General features: G+C 49.5%; 1 protein-coding gene across 1 annotated transcript; it reads left to right on the forward strand.

Moving 5' to 3' along the window:
* The first annotated feature begins 1,594 nt into the window (after positions 1-1,594).
* Positions 1,595-16,280, forward strand: LOC125090136 (NXPE family member 3-like). The gene is made up of 6 exons (XM_047712607.1): positions 1,595-1,818; positions 5,985-6,099; positions 7,942-8,666; positions 13,119-13,192; positions 13,299-13,511; positions 15,504-16,280. Exons 1-6 carry the CDS (start codon positions 1,814-1,816, stop codon positions 16,034-16,036), a joined length of 1,665 nt encoding a protein of 554 aa, XP_047568563.1. The 5' UTR covers positions 1,595-1,813; the 3' UTR covers positions 16,037-16,280.
* The last annotated feature ends 4,799 nt before the right edge of the window (positions 16,281-21,079 follow it).

Consider the following 21,079-nt stretch of genomic DNA (forward strand, 5'->3'; position numbering starts at 1 on the left):
TTCTATGATAATAATACAGTTTTCTTTCCTTTTTGAAACTGAAACACGGCTGTTGTGACTCTTCTGTTCAGAACGCTTCACTTTACTGGGGAAGAAAACATTTTATATCCCTTTGTGTTGGCCTGGCTGCTAGAAAACGCGAAGATGATTGCTCACACGGAGCAGTTTCCAAGCAACAAATTCACTTACTGGTTTGTCTGCCTCTGCCATTAGACACACAATTGTCTCTCAACTCCAGACTTACCCTTCCATGCTCGACTTTGGGAGTCTCGGGCTGGGACTCTGCAAACATTTCTGCTCTACCTGCTGGTTGCCTCTTAGGACCTTCTAGTAGAAGATGCCAGAGGGAGAGCACAAGGCTTCAGGAAAGAGAGGGGGACTTGCTATTCCCATCTGCTGCTTCTTATGGGATCGCTGCTTGTGTCCCATTCCAATGAGCATCAGCCGCCCTCCTCGTGCTGGCAGCACCTGGTCGTTGCACAGAGGCTGATGCAGTGGTGCTTTTCCCACCACTTTCAGAATGAGTTGAACAGTCCCCTTCTACAGAGTGTTATCTCCATGGACTCCTATGTTTCTAAATTTTCATCATTCTAACAACCCCTCTCGGCTCCCTCAGTCCCAAGGGTGGTGGCTGCTTCCTGCGGTTGGAATCCACACTACACAGTGTTCTCATTCTGCTTTTCTAGTTACCTCTGCACGACTCCGTGTCCCTGGTTAATGATTCATTATATTAAATTCTGTGTGTGATCTGGTGGTATTTCTGTCTCCTTACCAGACCCTGACCCAAATACTTTCCTCTCTGATTCCTGAGTTTTCCTTTTTGTAATTCAATCTTTCTTATCTCGTCTGGTCAAATAGTTTGTATTATGTATTTTGGAAGTAGAATCAAAATAATATTTTTCTATATAAACTGTGGATTTCAGAGTTTCTCTTTTCCCCCAACCTCCCATGCATTTCCTATAGCCACAGCATTGAGAACCCTTCTCCCAGCTTGAGCTCCTTTTTCTCTTCTTAGTGTTTGAGTGCTACCTAGAAGACAACGAAAATTCACCCTCAGGAAAAAAGCACTGTCTTTTTTTTAAATATATTTTTAAAGACTTTATTTATTTACTTGACAGAGAGAGACGCAGCAAGCGAGGAAACACAGCAGAGGAGTGGGAGAGGGAGAAGCAGGCTTCCCATTGAGCAGGGAGCCTGATGGCGGGGCTCGATCCCAGGACCCCAGGATCATGACCTGAGCTGAAGACAGATGCTTAATGACTGAGCCACCCAGGCGCCCCAGTGCTCAGTCTTTAAGCAAGGACATCATCCCCTGAAAATTCCCCACAACTGCTTAGGTATGGGATTCAAGCCTAGTTCCTCTTTCGAAAGGACACATACATGGCCCTCTCCCCAGGATGTTGCTCTGTTCTACAGATGTCAGTAGCAAAGGCCTTCTAGTGAGTGGGAAGAGGAAGTCATTATGGTTTGTCTGGGGGTTTGGACCATAGTGTTCTATAGTGGTTAAGCGCCTCTTGCGTGCAGACTTATTCCCACATTTCTTCTTTGCTGTTGTGTTTTCAGACTCTAAGGTTATTCTGCTGCAAAGCGTGGCTCTCTTTCCTACAACAGCGGTCATCTCTGCACATTGGACTTCATTCTGGGTGCCTGACTGGCTCCCTCATCCACATGTTTGGAGATGCTGTACTTGGGAAATATTTGAAGCACTGGCATGATGTTACCCTGTGAGTTGCTATGAAGAGAGGAAACAAGACTTTGGGGACTTTGTAGAGGAAGGAAAGAAAGAGTAAGAAGCACTGGGAGGTATCCTGAGATGAGGTAAGCGGGCTCATGCTTCAGAAAGGAAATGTGAGCAAAGGAAGTAGACACATGGGCAGACTCAGGTTGAGGGAACAGGGAATTTGGGCTACTTGTCAAGCATGATTTGCCCAAATCATGATCTGGGCAAGTTACTGTCTTTAATGTTGTGTGGAATATAAAGAAAGGCACAAGATATGGTGCCTGGTTTTGAGAAAATGATATATAGAACTAGAACATTGGGTAATGCCCACAGAAGGGGGTTGTGAGGCAGCGCCAAGTGGTCAAGAAGACAGGAGACTCCGGTAAGGCTTTAGGATGGAGAAAGTAGTCAACACTTTCAATACTGCTGGGAAACTTGAGAAAGCTAGTGGAGAAAGAGACCTCAGAGATGGCAGTTAGCACTGGCAACCCTGTGGAGAACTGGAAGCAGGTTCATGGTTGGGGGTGGTGGTGAGATGGATCTTTTATTTCTAGAAGATTGGAGTGTCTCTAGGATAGAGATACCAGATGTCCACCCCTGAAAGCCAGTAGCCAGCATCCAACTATACAATGATAAGGATAATGTCTAAGCCATCTTGGAATGTGGTACTACACACTCCACAGCTGACCCTGTGGTTCTGTAACCTACTTCATGGTTTCCCTTCAAGCTCATTCTCATTCATGAACTGAGTGAAAGGGGAAAGGGAGGTGGCATTGGGTGGCAGGGGACCATCATGGTTCTTATTTCCCTTTTTGCTCCTATCGACCATTGCCTGATGCACGGCAATCATCTAGGTCGTCCTGAAATCAGTGCTGGCTGGGGAACCATGCCTGCTGATTGCCACCCAAATTTCAAAAGTATGTTCAAGTCTAGGTTCAGTAGTGACTTGCTCATCCACTAGCTGAACAAGCTTCTCTGACTTTGCTGGCACCCCTTTGGGGATTGAGTTATGACATCGACTTGACTTGTCCCTGGGCAACATTTATAATTAGGTAGATTGATTCCTCCTCTTGGTCTGCCCTAGCTGAACGTGTCTGCCTAGGTCCCAGAGTTGTGTTGGGGGAAAATATGGAGCCTACAACCTAGTCCCAGGAGTGAAAAGGAGCAACTGAGGGGTAGGATGTCTGGAATTTCTAAGGGAGGGTGGTCTGGATTCCTAGGTCTTTCAACAGCCCCAACAAGTAAGTGCAGAGGAGGACATAGCTCCTTCTTAAAGGAGGAGCTGGAAGGGGAGGAATCAAAGAGGAGGCAGCAGCTGCTTTATGAAGCTGGGAAAGAGATACCTGGCTCCATCCCAAGTGAAATTCTCTTATTAGTATTTGCCTTAGATTTGATAAGATGTTGAATAAACATGATGTGGTAATAATCTGGAAGCAGATGCCTGACAGCGTAGGATGACTGCATTTATTACAGCAGTGCCAGTAGCTCTTACATTTTTTTCAATTTTTAAAAAGATTTTATTTAAAAAAATTTAAAAAGATTTTATTTATTTGAGAGAGAGAGCGCGCACAAAGCGGGGAGGGGCCGAGGGAGAGGGAGAACAGACTTCCCGATGAGCAGGGAGCCTGACGTGGGCCTGGATGCCAGACCACGGGATCATGACCTGAGCCAAAGGCAGACACCTAACCGACTGAGCCACCCAGGCGCCCAGTTCTTAGATTTTTAAGGAAGTCTGTCCAGTGTTATAGGTGCAAGAAAGCAGGGCTGGAGTTTCTAGGTGCTTGATGGAGGTGAGTAGGTGAGTAGAACTTGAGGCCAAGTCCTCGCATTTCAAGAAAAGAGATAAAATGGGAATGTTATCTGGAGTTTGCTAATAGCCATTGGGGAACCAAATCGCTCTCCCTTCATATACTTCCCCCTGCCTCCCATCTTCATTGGGGCAGAAGCTAAAAATCTGCCCAGGTGTCCTGTGTTGCTATTATTATTCTTGCTGTCATTATTGTTTCACATTTTTATGGGGCCTCATAATTTTTTTTCTTTTTTAGAGAGAGAGCAACCAGAGGGGAAGGGCAGAGGGAGAGGGAGAGAGAGAGAATCCCAAGCTCAGTACAGAGCCTGATGTGGGGCTTGATCTCACGACCCTGAGATCATGACCTGGGCCAAAATCAAGAGTTGGATGCTCAACTGACCGAGCCAGCCAGGCACCTCTGGGACCTCATGATTTTATTTTATTTTATTTTATTTTACTTAAGATTTTATTTTTTTATTTGAGAGAGAGACAGTGAGAGAGAGCATGAGCGAGGAGAAAGTCAGAGAGAGAAGCAGACTCCCCGCGGAGCCGGGAGCCCGATGCGGGACTCGATCCCAGGACTCCAGGATCATGACCTGAGCTGAAGGCAGTCGTCCAACCAACTGAGCCACCCAGGCGTCCCTGGGACCTCATGATTTTAATTGCACTTGCATGTTATATATTTACTTGGTCTCCACATAGGCACTGTTGGAGACCATAATACAGAAAATTATAATGGTATTAGTAACACCACTTACTGGCTTTATTGCTTTGGCCCAGGCCTTTTTGCTCTTCTGGATTAGAGAACAGGCAGAAATTAATGCAGATGGTTGGGGTGCCTGAGTGGGTCAGTCAGTTAAGCATGTACCTCTTGATTTCAGCTCAGGTCTTGATCTCAGGGTGGTGTGTTAAAGCCCTGTGTATGTATCTATATATTATGAATGAATGAATGAATGAATGAATGAATGAATGAATAAGAAATGAATGCAGAAGGCCAAGAGGAGTCTCGGTTTATCCTCAGCTTTATGGTCCCCCATCCTACCCAACAGCCAGGTTGCCACTGCGTCTGGCAGAATGAGCTCTTTGCCATTCCCAGGATTCATGCTGGACAGCAGAAGTTCTAGTTCTCAAGCTTCAGGCCAGGTTTCTAGTGGAGGTATCTCCCTCTGGCTGTAGACCACTTGAAATAACCCCCAAACCTGTGGGCCCTATAGAAGTAGTCTTCTGGCCTTCCCTTGCCTTTGCTCCTGGGCCACTAGCTCCTTCTTTAGCTCCTGACTCAAGTCCTTGGTCTTCTCCTACTTTAACATGTCACCGAGGCAGTACTTAGGGCTATGCCTGTCTTTGCCCTCACTTATTCCTGTATTTTCTTGGGATTTAGCAGAGGAGGAAGAGAATTCCTCCCCAAAAGTACACTTTTTATTTCCACAATTAAACGGTGATTGTATAGGGGCACCTGGGTAGCTCAGTCCGTTGAACATCCAACACTTGACGTCAGCTCAGGTCATGATTTCAGAGTCATGAGATTGAGCCCTGCACCGGGCTGGGCGAGCCTGCTTGAAATTCTGTCTTTCCCCTCTCCTTCTGTCCCTCCCCCAGTGCTTTCTCTTGGAAAAAAAAAAAAGTGATCATATAAATAACACATGCTTTTTACTTGAATTTGAACAACACGTGGAAATATAAAGAAGAAAATAAAAGACCCCTGAAATCTCATTACTTTGAGATAACTAATTATTTGGTAACCATCCTTTCAAGAACCTCTTTATGCATTCAGGCATACGTGTGTATAGTTTTACATGAATGGGATCATATTACACATCCTTTGTGTGTGTGAGTGTGTGTGTGTGAGCACACGTTTTAAGTCACGGATTTTTTTCTCTCTCCCTATCTCTTCCTAAATGAACACCCTGTCTCCCTGTCTCTGTCCTACATATGATCAATATTATTATCTGCTGCGTGCCCTTCTATATTCTTCATATCCTATTACTATCATACAGATATATATGTATGTTTACATATCTATGCTTATATAATAGTATATATTCTATAAATAATTAGATAGGTTTTTCCCCCCTTGGTTTTGAAATGTGATATCCTTTAATTCACACTTTTTTTCATCATGTTTTCTTTTTCTTGCTAGTTGTTATTCAGTTGTAGGAACATATCAAAACATGCTTATCTAATCTTCCACTGGTGGATATTTCTGTTTTCTTTTTCAATTTGGGAATATGATGAATAAGGCTGCTATGAATATTCCGATGTGTTTTTTTGTGGACATAAATAGAATTGCTGGATCGTAGTTGGTCCAAGGGACTTGCTGGAACTTCTCCACTGGACACCTGAACTTGGGCAGAAGCCTTCTCATCCACAGTCATTGTCCTTATTGGTCTTCTTTGTAGAGGAGACCGTAGAAAACTCTTACTTCGCCATGTCCTTAATGACACTCCTTCTGATTTTACACTCTTATCTACCTAGGCTCTTGATGATGTACCAGATGTCTAGTAAACCACTCCAGGTTCCCACAGACCTGTTCATAAGACAGTTCAAGTGGCACATGACCGTGATTGTGGGATCAGTTGTTGCAATTTGTGTAAGTATATTTCCTTCCATTCGTCTCTGTCCCTAAAGCTTGAACCGGTTCCTTTCCATCTAGGAGAAAGAGGCTGAGGGAAGCTCTCCATTTTGTCATTCCCTTTTTCCTCTTTCTAATCCAGAAACAGAAGTGACATAGACGGACAAGCTCTTAGAAAAACAATGAGCAGGGCGCCTGGGTGGCTCAGTGGGTTAAGCCTCTGCCTTCGGCTTGGGTCTTGATCTCGGGGTCGTGCCCCAAGTCCGGCTCTCTCCTCGGCGGGGAACCTGCTTCCCCCCTTCTCTCTGCCTGCCTCTCTGCCTACTTGCGATCTCTCTCTGTCAAATAAATAAATAAAATCTAATATATATAGGTATATATATTTAAAAAAAAAGAAAAACAATGAGCAAATTATGTCGGGAGGGGTAGCTGTAATGGAGTTGGATATCAGGACCGTGGAACTTAAAGGAGAACAGGAAATTGGGAAGACAGAGAGTGGGAAGCCACCCAGGCGCCCCTGAACTGCTCCTTTTTAATGTTATAAAATAACTCCGTTTATCCCTTCAATTCCAGTCCAACACCTCAGGGTCTATTCTAGTCTTCCCTTTTCCATTATCTGTAACTCCTTCAACAATGAGAAACTGGTTTCTCATTATCCCCAATGCATTGACTTACTTGCCTGATTTCCCTGTATGAAACCAATTTCCCCCACCTTTTCCTGCTCTTGCCCAGCAACTACCCTTCTCGACTGCCCTCCTCCACAAACCCCAAGGGTTTATTGCTCTATAGTGATATGAGAAAATGCCATCTCTTGGAGTAATCTTTTCCTCTGTCAGGATCATATCCCTAAAATATATACTTTATCCTAAGATGACACTTTTCTACTGAATTATCATCTCCTATTCTCTGATAAAGAACCTAAAACAAGAAAGGATGTTCAACAAGAGATTTTCAGGGGCACCTGGGTGGCTCAGTCGGTTAAGCCTCTGCCTTCAGCTCAGGTCATGATCCCAGTGTCATGGGATCAAATCCTGCAACAGGCTCCCTGCTCGGTGGGGAGCCTGCTTCTCCCTCTCTCTCTGCCTGCCGCTCTGCCTGCTTGTGATCTTTATCTCTCTGTTGAATAAATAATAAAAATCTTAAAAAAAAAAAAAAGAAAAAAGAAGAGATTCTCAGGTTCACCAGAACTAGTCATAGCAACAACATAAACTCATCCCAGGTTAAATGACAAAAACTTTGAACTGATGCCCAGAAAAAGGAGCTGTGGAAGTGACTCAGTTTGAAGACAACTGTTATCTAGCATAACATAAATGATTTGTGGGTCCCCTGGGTGGCTCAGTTGGTTAAACACCTGCCTTCATCTCAGGGCATGATCCCAGGGTCCTGGGATCGAGCCCCGCATTGGGCTCTCTGCTCAGCAAGGAGCCTGCTTCTCCCTCTCTTTCTGCCTGCCGCTCTGTCTACTTGTGACCTCTCAGTCAAATAAAGAAATAAAATCTTTAAATAAATAAATACACAGATAAATAATTTGTTCTTTGTAAATACATAGATGTATATCTTTAAGGTTTCTTTTTACTTTTTCCTCTATTTATTCCTGATAAAGCTTCTTTTGCTGTGTAAGGTGTAGATTCTATAAATGACCAACCTTGGGAAATATAGCAAAACCCACAGACATATGGTTTTAAACACAACTTGGTATCTGCATACGTGTTTGGTGGTGACTGAGACACCAGCTTTGGTTCAGAAGCAGCATGAGGTAGGGCAGGTAGGAGAACTAGGTCTGGTGGACTGACAATGCCTTCCCCGAAGAAAGGTGAAGAGACACGAACGACTGACAGGTTCTTCTTTCTTTACCCACAGATCTTGTACATCAGAGTTTCCTGGCGTGACAGCACCGTTCCTCTGCCCCCACAGCCTCCCCCAGCCTGCAAGTCTTCCTCCTCTCTCCTCCAGGAGCTCTCGGACCTGACCCATCTTCTGCACTGGCCTCCTACCCCAGGAAATGGAGGGAACCTTTTGTCCTCTACCAGTCCCCAGACCTCCACTTACCACCTGAGGGGACCTTCCCAGGCCGGCTACACCCTGGGCGGCTACCTGGAGGCCATTCTTGTCGCCAGAGACCACCAGGGCAGGCCCAAGACTCATGGTGGGGATCTGTTTCGGGCACAGCTCCTGGGTCCCTACCTGAAGGCAGGAGTTCCTGGGGATATCCGGGATCTGGAGAATGGCACCTACCTGTTGACCTTCCCCCTGCTCTGGGCTGGACAGGTCCAGGTGCAAGTGCGGCTGATCCACTCCAGCGAGGCCGTTGGGGTCCTGAGGGGAATCTGGAGAGACCAGTGGGCCACGGTCGATTTCACGGGCTATTTTCGAGGACCCACAGGACATGAAGAAATTGTGACTTGCAATGTGAACCCCCTACTAACTGGGGAAGAAGAATCCACCTGTCACTATAGGGATGAAGATACTGGTGAGCTTTGGTTCTGTGCTCGGCCTCCCACCCTGCCCTGCGACTCACTGGTGGGCCATTCAAGTGGTCATTATTGGAACGTGACCGCACCACATGAGGAGGCCCTGCTGGCATGGTAAGAAACCCATCTGCCCTGCACCCCCAAACCCTGGCCCCTGGGATTTTTCTGCCCCAGCTGCTACCTTTATTCATCTGTTCCCTTCTATTAAACACGTTTCCTGCTGTGGGCCAGGTCTCCCACTCACTGCTGGCTACTTTTATGCAATGGTTGGCATCCCTGCCCTCTACAAATTTCCAGTGAGGAGACTCATGGCTTTTGAAAACTCACAGTGTGATGAGTACTTAAGTGTAGTATTCACAGAGTGATGTGAGGGCACGGACAAGGGGCACCCCACCTGGTAGGTCAGGCAGGTGGCAACTTAGCTAAGCTTCAAGGAGAACCAGGGACCTCTGGCAAAAGGAAAGCATTCCAGGCCTCGCTGCTCCTCTGATGGCTCTTGGGAGGAGAGAAGTGATGATGAAATCACCAGCATTTGTGGTCAGGGAGCATGGAGGATGGATGTGACCTCCCTGAGGGACGGGGGGCAGTTTGCAGCCTGGAAGCTGGGAAGGGCTGAGAACTGCCCTAAGTCTTGGGGGAGCAAGCCTCCCTGGGGGGGAAAGAGAATGGGAGGGAGGGGAGACATGGCAAACAGCCTGGCTCACCGTGAGCCTTGCTGTCCCTGAGATCTAAGGCGTGGTGGGGACAGAGAGATCCCAAGGAGAAGAGAGGTATTTTGAGAGACCCCAAGAAAGAGGGAGGCATTTTTTAAGGCAGGAGACGTGGGCATCTGGTCTCCAGCAGGGGGAATAGGAGGTGGAGGTAAAAACAGGATCCCAGAAGAAGGCAGGGGTGCGGGGACATCCTCACTGAGTGAGGGGAGAGAAGAGCCAGAGGTGTTTGCGGGGAGGGCTGGCAGCTAGGATGTGTGCCGCTCCGTGGCCCCAAAGAGCACAGAAGTTCTCACAGGCTGCCATGAGGATGGGAGGATGTGAGCCAAGCTGGAGATGCCCGAGCTGCCAGGGTGCCTGCTGGCCCCACAAGATGCTCGTCTCTGGGAGGCTCTCGGGAGCTCAGACTGGGGAATTCCCACTAACACTGACTTCCTGGCATGAGAATTTAGTGCCAAGAAACCTTGGTCTTTCCAGACCAATTCTTATGCTCCCTTTGGTCAGAACCACACACCCTTTTTGCATTGGTCGATTAAAAGTAACTAAGACGAAATTACAGGAGCCATCTCGGGATGGCGCTCGGGGTACAGCCCAGGAGTCTCTGGAGTGAGAGTGTGTGGGTTCTGATCCCGGCTCCACCTGCTCCAACTTGCCAGCTTCTATCTGTGTGATCTCTGGGAAGTCACTTAACTTCTCTGTTCTCTCATCTGTAGAGGGGAATAATAACAGAACTTCCCTTAGAGACTTGTGGTAAAGAACAAATAAATGAATGTGTGTAAAGTGCTTAGAACAGGGGCAGCATATAGCGGCTCTGATGGCTCTTACAATCGTGTCCCAAGTATTTTGCTGCTGTCGAGTGGCCCCTGCTCTATCGGACGTTGTCCAAAGGCCTGGAGGTCCTGGGGATGGGAGAGCAGGGCAGAAGTGGCCCCGTCCCGCAGGAGCCACAGTGTGCTGATAGAAGACCGGCGTTAAAGAGATAACCACACATGTACACATGTGGCAAATGTATAGTTGACATGCATTTGCAGCCCCAAGATCAGGTGTTTTCTTTACATCAACTTTAATCCCATCTGAGGACGCCTGCAGCTGGGCTGGTGGCAAGAGCTCCCTCACCTAAGGTCCTGCAAAGAAACTGACACCTTGGCCATCTGAGATCCTTCCTTGGTCCTCTGGTCACCCCAAGGTGCCCACTGTCCAAACTTATGTAATCTTGGGGTCTGCTGGGAGGGCAGCAAACCTCACCTGGGTACAGCTTGGGACCATCCTTCACCTGCTTCCGGAAGCTTTCGCCCCTAGAGGGCGCTAGAGCCCTGACATTCAAGGAAGGCCATAAACCGGCATTTTTCTAGATTGTAGGAATATTCTCATCCCTTTCTCCCCAGAAGCAAATTCCTCTCTCCTCCTCAGACACAGCCCTTCAGGCAGTCCTTTCCTTCATTCAGCAAATGCAAGCTGAGCACGTCTGCCTGCATGAGCCTGCTGGAGGCACAGGGAAGGCAACCACATGTACCCTGCTCCCATAAAGCTTCCTTACTACAGGAGGGAGGGTCAGAAACAGTGAACATGGCAATACCTAAGTAGTGTATAGAATGTTAGAAGGAGATACGGGGGCACCTGGGTGGCTCAGTTGGTAAAGCAGCTGCCTTCAGCTCAGGTCATGATCCTGGAGTCCTGGAATCGAGTCCCGCATCAGGCTCCCAGCTCCATGGGGAGGCTGCTTCTCCTTCTGGCCTCCCCTCTCATGCTTTCTCTCTCAAGCTCTCTCTCAAATAAATAAATAAAATCTTTTGTTTTAAAAAAATAGAAGGAGATACGGGGTGGGGGAAATTTAAAATACACAGGAGGTGAGGATTAGGAGTATGGTGGGTTGTATGGTTAGGAGTATGGTTGCAATGTTAAATAGGGGGTCAGGGTAGACTTCATTAAGAAGGTGACATCTGAGCCAAGACTTGAAGGGGATGAGAGATTGACCCAGGCTATACCCCAGAGAAGAGGTTCGAGGCAGAGGAAATGCCGTGGTGTGCCTGGTATGTCTAAGGAACAGCAAGGAAGTCCAATAGCTTAGAGAGGGCAGAGGACAGGAAGGTGGCAGGGGAAGACCAGTAGCATTAAGGGAAGGACATGGCATGACCAGGAAGGGCTCTGTAGGCAATGTAATTTTGGGTGTAAGTGAAAAGGGAGTCACTTGCAGGATTTTGAGCAGAAGACAGGCACCCCGATCACATTTTTAAAGGGTCTCTCAGACTATCGTTTTGAGGATGGATTGCAGGTTAAGGGAGAATCAGGGAGACTGAAAGGTGGGAGGCCTTTGCTTCAGGTGGCAGTAGTCACGGTGTCTAAAGTGATTCATTTCTGGGTATACTCTGAAGGCAGTACCTATAGGATGTCCTGAGAGAACATGGAATGTGCCCAAAAGTGACAGCTCACAGATGAGTGTGGGGTCTGGGGCCTGCTCACATGGAAGGACAGTTGCCATCAGCTAGAGTGAGAAAGTGGCAGGTGGGGTGTAGGGGGTTGGAGAGGGGGAGTTTGATCATGTGTATTAGACACCAAGTGGGGATGTTGAACAAATGACTAGACTCACAAACCTGGAATTTGGCAGAGAAGACTGGGCTAGAGATCTTGGCTGAGTGAGACCACCAAGGTAGGGAGTGTGATCTGGAAAGAGAAGCCAAGGGCTGTGGCCAGAGCCTGGGGAGAAGGGGCTCCCAAAAGGGGCTACTTACTAGGGGAGGGAGAGGTCCCAGGGACCAGGGAGCGACTGCCGGTTTGATGGTGGTCAGGGAGAAACCAACAGGAGTGGGTTCAGTGAGAGCACGAGGAGGGTCAGCACTTCTTAGAAAACACTCCAAGCCTATGAACCATGGTTTTTTTGTTGTTGTTTGTTGTTGTCGTTCTTTGTTGTTATTGTTTTTAAGAGAGTTCCGTGCCTGGTGGAAGGGGAGCGGTAATCTTAAGCAGGCTCCACCACACTCAGCCCAGAGCCCGAATTGGGGCTTAGTCTCATGACCTTGAGATCATGACCTGAGCTGAAATCTAGAGTTGGATACTTAACGGATTGAGCCACCCAGGCGCCCCAAATCATGCTTTTCATTTCCTGTACTTCTGTGATGCCTTGACACCCTGGGGCCTTGTGGACGGAGGAGGGGTGGCCACTCCCGGATTAGCTAGCTCCTGGAGAGAGCAAACAACCTGCCTTCAGCACAACCACCCACTCCTGAGTGCACACCGCCCCCTGCCTCCTTTTCTCAGGCTCTTACAATCCTAGCCAACACACCTGCGCACCTGGCCACTGAGGGCCGGTCCTGACCATTAGAATCTCCCTCTATAGCCCAGAGACTGCTGACATTACTCAAAGGGTCCAATCCTAAGCACCCCCGAGCCTTGCCCTTCCTTGCCTGTTCCTTCCTATGAAAATCACAACAAAGGTTTTGCCCTCTGCCCTTGCTCCCTCTTCCCCCCACTGACCCTGGTGCTTCTCTGTGTGCCCCTGCCTCTCAGGAACTCTGGGTAATACCTTATCTTTCCCATGGCATCATCTCCTGATCCGTTGGCCTCCCCGATACCTAAATAAAACCAAAATCCTGGGTACATTGTAAAACAGCTCTGCTTTCTGCACTGACGGAATCCCCAAGGCAAAGGACCCGGGTCCCTGGATCCCTGAACTCCAGCTTCCAATCCTCTCCTGCCCCCAGACCCTCCCTGTCTCCCAGAAGCCCTGACACTGGACAGATGCCCTTGACACTGAGGACATCCTTTCCTCCAAGAAGCCCCATGTCACTTCAGCCCAGGATTCTTTCCCATCACACAATCCCATTAAGGGCTCCCCTCTTGCCAATTGGTTTCTCTTCAGGAATGTGACAGACAAGGTCCTCCCTCAGGGTATTTCTCCAATCTGGGTGGCCAAGGAGAGCAACAAGAGTCTGGGTAAGTGACACCGGGGCTTGCAGAAAAGGCAGCACTTACTCCGTGCCCGTGGCTTTGGACTCTTCTGTACCCACAGATTGCTTTGCTTACAAAGAATTATTTACAGTTGTGTCCCCTCAACAACCGTGCCGCCCTGGGATCCCGGGCCCGAGCCCCTCTGGCTTCTACCACCGAGCTGTGTGGCACTCACTGTCCTGCTCTGGCCGCTCCTTCTCCACCGCTGCCAGCGTCCTGGGCTGCCTGGCTGGCCGCATCGTCCACATGATGGGGGACTCCACGCTCCGGCAGTGGTGGGAGTACCTGCGGGACACCGTGCCCTGTGAGTGGCCCTGAGGGGAGAGGGCGGGGCTCCTCAGAGAAGGAGAGAAGAGCCAGGGCTTCGAGAAGGCAGAGAACATTTCAGGACAAGGACCTGAAGGATCCCTGGGGAAGGACCAGATACCTGGGTTTGGGGCAGAAACAGGGATGGGGAACAGGATGCCCAGTTACACATAATCTCAACAATTAGGTTGATGATGGGAGGCTCTCACAGGAGGGGGAATGTGTTTGAAGAGTGATGAGTACATAACCCTCGCTGGAAGTGAGGATTTGCGTGTGGGGGCGGGGGGCGGGCAGTAGGTACTGAAGGAATAAAGTTCCAAATTAAGAAAAATATTGTAGGGAAACCAGGGACTTATCTTGTGACATTGGGGAGACGCTGAATGTTTGCAGAGTTTTCAGTTTGCTGGATTGATTGGATTGAAAAAGGAAAGTCCAAAGACCAGTTCTACGTTAGGGGAGGTCAGCATGCAGGCTGGGGTCAGCAGTACAGGAACCATCATCCTGAAGGAACCGACAGCTTGTTGACCGATTGCTTCTAGAGAGGGGGGAGATGCCCAGGTAACTAGGGGTAACCGGAAACGGACTCAGAATGGGAGTTCCTGGCGGGCCTGACTAGATGTGGGAGCAAGAGGCAGCAGTGGGAGGCGATGGTGTATTTATTTTATATTCTTCACATGGGGTTGAACTGGTGAGGAGGGGTCTTCTGGGGAGGGTGTGCATGAAGCTTTTGAACACGGGATTGGAACTGAATGGAGGTGTCTGAGCTTCAGATAGAGTTTCATGTTTATTCCCTGGAGGAGAAAAGTTAAAAGAGGTGAGTGTCGTGCAAGCTGAGTCCCATCTGAGCCTCCACGTTGCACGCACAGATCCTACCATGTAACGTGACATGGGTTATGGAGGATGCTTGACTGGGGAGTGGGGGCAACATGACAGCCAAGGAAAGAAGGAACGTTTCAGCACCAAACCTTACCTCCCCTTCCTGTCTTGCCGTCACCCCCAGAGAACCATGCAGGACCCACAGGGCACAAGAGGGATGTGGGCTGACATTTGCTTACAGAAGTCCTAAAAGTATCCACTGCTCCCGCCTAGAGGCCTTGAGGTCTGTGGGATGTCGTCTACCCTCCTGCTGCAGGAATCAAAGGCGCTTGCCTCCCAGGAGGATTAGCCTGGCTGAAGCCCCTTCCTTTGGGGGAAAACAAGAGCTCCAGTTCCAACTAATCTGATGTGTAGGCAACGTCAAGTGACCACCCCCCCACCCCGGGTCACTTTGGGACAATTCTGCACTGGCAGGTGGAGAAGGTGACTTTCCTAAGCAGGAGATGTTTCTAGAGATGAACAGAAGCTCGAGTCAGAAAGTGGGGAAAACCAGATCCTCTGCTAGCTGATGTGGCACCTTCCTGTGAGATAGAAAAAGGGGCCCCCTGTGCCCACAGAGCCCTAAAGCACAAGGTGAGGCAACCAGGCAGGGACTGTGTGCAGAGGAAGGAGGGCCTTTCCCTGCAGCGCATCTGGCTGTCTATCAGGGCACACAGTTGAGGGGACAGACCAGAAGTCAGAAGCCTCTGGCCCCCAGCTGGCCACCGTTGCACAAGGACAGAAACTGGACAGCCTTGACTGTCTCGCCTGGGGCAAGTCTTCATCCAGGGCTGGCCAAAGGGAGCTGATGGGTGAATCCGAGTTGAAGTGCTGGGTCAGAGAGGAGACCGCAGAGAGTGACCACATACTGCTAAGAAAGGCGGGGGCAGCCAAAGGAACATCAACGAGACAAAATGCTCCAGGGGGCCAGGGAGGCCCAGGACCGAGAAGAGGTCTGGGGACTTGGAAGCGGGGAGGTCACTGGTGATCTTACAGATTAGGGAGAGCACAACCTGCTGATAAGGCCAGAGGCTACTTGGGTCCTAAGAGGAAAGTGATGCTAGATCTTTATATTGGTTAATGAGGAAGTACACACCCAGATTAACCCCTAAGCCTCCTCTTGTCCTCCCCACAGCTCTGAAGCCTGTGGATCTACATGCCACGTATCACACGGGGCCCCTGATGGCAGTGGAGACCACTCGGGGCATCGTGCTGCACTGGCGGGCCCACAGCTGGCCCCTGCGCTCCCTGCGCACACCGGTGGCCTCCCTGCACTCTGTGGTGCGGGAACTGGGGGGCCTGGCCGGGGGCCCCCACACCGTGGTGGTGCTGGGCCTGGGCGCCCACTTCACCACGTTTCCCCCGTCTGTCTTTGTGCAACGCCTCGCAGGGATCAGGGCGGCGGTGGCAGCGCTGCTGGCCCGGGAGCCCCACACTCTCGTGGTCATCAAGCTGGCCAACACCGGCTACAAGTCCGTGTATGGCAGTGACTGGTTCACCCTCCAGGTGAACCGGCTTCTCCGAGCTGCCTTTGCTGACCTCCGTGTGGCCTTTGTGGACGCCTGGGAAATGACCTCCAGTCTGGGCCTGCCCGACAGGATCCACCCAGGCCGGCTTATCATCCGCAATGAAGTCAACGTCTTCCTGTCCTTCGTTTGCCCCACGTGAGCGCTGCTGCGGGTCCTGGGCTGGGTGGACGGAGAAGCTGATGGGATGATCAAGCCTGGACGTCCTTCCCTTCAGCCGTCCTCACCTCTTCGCTTACTTTTCTCATGCCCAGGCCATATATTAGCCAGCAAGAATTGGGAGGGAAGCCTGGCAGTGGTCCAGCGACATCTGTCACATCCGTGCCTGCAAGGATTGTCATTTTATGTGCTGGAGTCTCCATTTAGAGTGTCAGCGAGCCTTCAAAGTCAAATTTCAGTCAAACAAGAGATTACTGATATGACCCGGCAATCCCACTTCTGGATATTTATCTGAAGGAAAGGGAAACACTAACTCAGAAATGTATCTGTACCACCCCCTTCACTGACGGCAGCTTTATTTACAACAGCCAAGACATGGAAGGAACCTGAGTGTCCACCAGTGGATAAATGGATAAAGGAAGTGTGGCCTATATGAGAGGGTCATGGACCCTGGGAACAAGGCTCTCCCTGTGGACTCTCACCCCTTTCCTGCAGTGCACGTACCAAGGAGCAAACTCAGACTGCTTCAAAAGGATGCCAGACAGATGGTCGCCAAAATTGACTTTTCATTGACTTTCCTCCTCATTTTCATGCTAAAAACATGCCCAGAGGCGGAGACTCCACATGCATATGAAAGCCCAGGGTCTGAAGGAGCGGGTAGTGTCAGCTGCAGCTGCAGCCCACTTTGCTGGGATTCCCCACTCCTGCCTGCCCGGCATCATTCCTTTCCCCCACCTCAGTCCCTTTAAAAACTTGCCCTGGCTGTTGCTTAGAGAGCCAGTGTGACACCTTAGTCGTGACTGTGTCTCCCTTCAATGGCAGCTGTTGCCCCAAGAAAGCCTTTCCTGTACCTTTAAATTGGGAGTCCGGCTTTGGTTTCTATTGTAGCTGGGTACAAGGACCCAAGTCTGTATATACGAGTCTGGTAACGTATATACACAATGAAATATTAATCAGCCATAAGAGAGAAAGAAATCGGGACGCCTGGGTGGCTCAGTCGTCAAGCGTCAGCCTTGGGCTCAGACCGTGATCCCAGGGTGCTGGGATCGAGTCCCACATGGGGCTCCCTGCTTGTCCAGAGGCCTGCCTCTCCCTCTCCTACTCCCTCTGCTTGTGTTTCCTTTCTCACTGTGTGTCCCTCTGTCAAATAAATAAATAAAATCTTAAATAAAACAAAAGAAAGAAAGAAAGAAATCCTGCCATTTGCAACAATATGGTTGGGTTTTGAAGGCGTTATGGTTCGTGAAATACACCAGAGAAAGACGAATGATCTTACTTACATGTGGAATCCGGGAAAAAAAAAAAAAAAAACAGGGGCGCCTGGTTGGCTCAGTGGGTTAAAGCCTCTGCCTTCAGCTCAGGTCATGATCCCGGGGTCCTGGGATCGAGCCCCGCATCGGGCTCTCTGCTCGGCAGGGAGCCTGTTTCCTCCTCTCTCTCTGCCTGCCTCTCTGCCTACTTGTGATCTCCGTCTGTCAAATAAATAAATAAAATCTTAAAAAAAAAATAAAAAATAAAAAAATAAAAACAAAAGACTCATAGGGAGAACAAAGCAGTGGTTGCCAGAGGTGGGGAAGGGGTCACCAATAATTCCTTTTCTCCATGGGTGGAGGGGGTCAAAAGGTACAAACATCCAGCTCTAAAATAAATAAGTCCTGGGGATATAGTGTACATCATGGTGACTGCGGTTCATAATACCGTATTGGATCTATGAACACAGTTAAGAGTAGCTCTTAAAAGTCCTAACAGAAAGAAAAACATTTTTAGCCATGTTGGAGATGGGGGTCAACTAGACACTAGACTTATTGTGATGATCATTTCAAAATAATACAAATGTCAGGGCACCTGGGTGGCTCAGTGGATTAAAGGTCATGGCACGCTTCTTCCTCTCTCTCGCTCTCTCTCTGCCTGCCTCTCTGCCTACTTGTGATCTCTGTCAAATAGGTAAATAAAATCTTAAAAAATATATAATACAAATATCAAATCATTATGTTGTGTACCTGAAGCTAATACAGTTTTATATGTCAATTATATTTTAATTCAAAAAATTAAAAGGAGTGTTTCTTGGGTTAGTCGTGTGATAGACTTTTCCCAAGACCTATTGGAGTTCTTAGACAAAGGAATATTGTCTAATTTGGCATTGCTGTCGATAAAAAAATAAGTTATTTGGAAATATTGATTATAACAACACGTTTAGTGCTTTTACTGAGAGAAAAAAATAATTTTTACGACATAAATATGTAATAGTTGAAATTCCACATTTTTTTTTTAAGATTTTATTTATTTATTTGACAGACAGAGATCACAAGTAGGCAGAGAGGCAGGCAGAGAGAGAGGTGGAGGCAGGCTCCCCGAGGAGCAGAGAGCCCGATGCAGGGCTCGATTCCAGGACCCCCAGACCACGACCAAAGCCGAAGGCAGAGGCTTAACACACTGAGCCACCCAGGCGCCCCGAAATTCCACATCTTTAAACGTCCTGCAAATATCGCCAACCCAAAACAGATCATCCAGGATCCTGTAATAATAATCAGTCCAGTTGTCTTTGTTTTGCTAACTTTTATTTGTGTAAAAACACTTTCTCAGCTCTGTATTTGGAAGGTAGACTCCTCAGGGCAGAGAGATCTTATTTGGCAGATTATGATAATTTAAATATTCGCCATAAGGCATGGGGCTGTGGTTGTGCTCTGACCCGGGTCTCACGCAGCTGATAGGCGCAAACCCACCATTCAGAAGGAAGGTGACCGGACCCACTGGGAACCTGACCACAGCCCTGCAGAGCGCTGCCCCGCTGGCCTGGGACCACCCCAGCGCCCCCACGTGACCTCATCTCCCCGCCCCCCCATCAGGATCCTGCCGCTGCTCCCATTGGCTGAGCACGAGGGGGCCTCCGTCCGTCAAACCCGGAAGAGCGATGCGACTCGCGCTCAGGCGGAGGTGGGAGGAGAAGGCGCCCCGCGGTCCCACCGGAGGGCGTGTGCCCTGCTTTGCACTGGAAGCCCAGCTCTGAGGGACGCCGCCGGGTTTTGTTATCACCTCCGCCTGGACTTTTTTTTTTTTTTAAGATTTTATTTATTTCTTTGACAGAGACAGATCAGAAGTAGGCAGAGAGGAAGGCAGAGAGAGGAGGAAGCAGGCTCTCCGCCGAGCAGAGATCCCGACGCGGGACTCGATCCCAGGACCCCGAGACCACGACCCGAGCCGAAGGCAGAGGCCTCAACCCACTGAGCCACCCAGGCGCCCCTCCGCCTGGACTTTTTAATCGGCCTTTTAAAGCTATTCGTGCATCAGGCAGCGTCCCATCCCGCCAGCGGACATGCTCCCCCTCTCCGCCTTCAGAAACTACGTTCTCCGGTTTGTACCGAGACACACTGCCTTTTGCTCGGACCGAATAATTCCTTTTCTCCAGAGACCGCAAGTTCATCAAGTCCCGTGACGGACCGTGTGCTGGGGACAGAGTGCGGGCGGGGTGGTTTCAGCGACCGCCGGACTCCGCAGAAGCCCCTTCCCCCTGGGGTCCTGGCAGCGGTCGCCGCCCCCATGCACCCCTCTCAGATGCGAGCTCCCCCTCTCTCGGTCCTCCCGGTCTCACGCTCAGCACACGCTTGTGTTGTGTAAACGTTTGTTAACCACTTCCTCACAGTTGCTCGCCCTCCGCCCTCCGGTGACCGCCCCGGGCCCTGACGCACTCCGCGTCTGACCTGGGAGTAAAGCGAAGCTGGGGAGGGAGGGACTGCGCGGGGCCAACCGCCAAGGACCCCGGAGTCCCCTGTGAGCTCCAGAAGCGGGCACAGGCGGGAAGGACCCTCCCCAGAGCCTTCAGAGGGGGCACGACCCCGCTGACACCTTGAGTGTGCACCTCTGGCCTCCAGAATGGTGAGGGAATCCCCGTCTGCTGTTGCAAACCCAAACCACATAAACACGGCCGCTGGGGACCGCAGCGACACGAAGTTCTGGGGCTGACGGGGACTGCAGCCCCCACCTCAGCTCAGATCCATTGGCCAGTTCTCTTGCCAGCCCTGCTCAGCTCGGATTCCTAAAACCCTTTTACAAATAAAGGAAGGGGAAAAAGATGAAGAGGACTCATGTGTCCACCGTAATTCATGTTCAGTTAGAATTCTGTGAAATGCGCAGAAACAGAATCATGTCATGGCTTTTTCTCCTAAATTCCCTGATGACCACCCGGAAGCCCACAGAGAGAAGTGTCCTGGAGCTGACTGGTACACTCTGGGGAATGTTGTGCGGCCCTTACCGAACACCGCCATTAGTAAAAATTAAGTGAGTGCACAACACTGTAAATGAGCTTCATGTCACTGAGCTGTCTACTTAAAAATGGTTCAAATGGTAAAAATTTTTTGCTAGGTATGTATTATCACAACAAAAATTATGATCAAGAAAAAGTTAAATACAGGGGCGCCTGGGTGGCTCAGTGGGTTAAAGCCTCTGCTTTTGGCTCAGGTCATGATCCCAGAGGTCCTGGGATCAAGCCCTGCATCAGGCTCTCTGCTCCGCGGGGAGCCTGCCCCCCCCCCACCCCGCCTGCCTCTCTGCCTACTTGTGATGTCTGTCAGATTTTTAAAAATAAAAAATAAAAGAAAGAGTTAAATACAAACTCACAAATAAATTATGTTTAAAAAGAAGGACGCTCCCTGCTACCGTCTTTCCTCCCTCCTTATTCTACCACATACTGCTATGACCTATGCTCTTGACGTCATTCATGCTCTTGTGTCTGTATCATGGGAATGAGGTCGAAACACCTGCTGTTGTGCGTTTCTTCTGGACTCAAATTCAGTGACTTCACCCTGGGACAGGGAGTCGTCCGCTCCAGCTGCCATAAGGTGATGCCACAGACCTGGCGGCTTAAGTATCAGGAATTTCTCTTGGTTCTGGAGTCCAGGAAGTCCAAGATCAAGATGCTGACAAGGTAGGCTGCATTCTGAAATAAGCACGGATGAATGGCCTTGGTAGGAAGGGCTGTGGGAGGAGACAGGAGGTTGGGGAAGTTAAGCTGTTGGGGGAGCTGGGAAGA

The sequence above is a fragment of the Lutra lutra genome, chromosome 18, assembly GCF_902655055.1.
Source record: "Lutra lutra chromosome 18, mLutLut1.2, whole genome shotgun sequence".
NCBI lineage: Eukaryota > Metazoa > Chordata > Mammalia > Carnivora > Mustelidae > Lutra > Lutra lutra.

Excerpts from the sequence above, each read along its gene's own strand:
- LOC125090136 (XM_047712607.1), top strand. Across the intron at positions 6,100-7,941 it reads GATCAGTTGTTGCAATTTGT|ATCTTGTACATCAGAGTTTC; the intron begins GTAAGTATATTT and ends CTTTACCCACAG. Across the intron at positions 8,667-13,118 it reads GAGGAGGCCCTGCTGGCATG|GAATGTGACAGACAAGGTCC; the intron begins GTAAGAAACCCA and ends GTTTCTCTTCAG.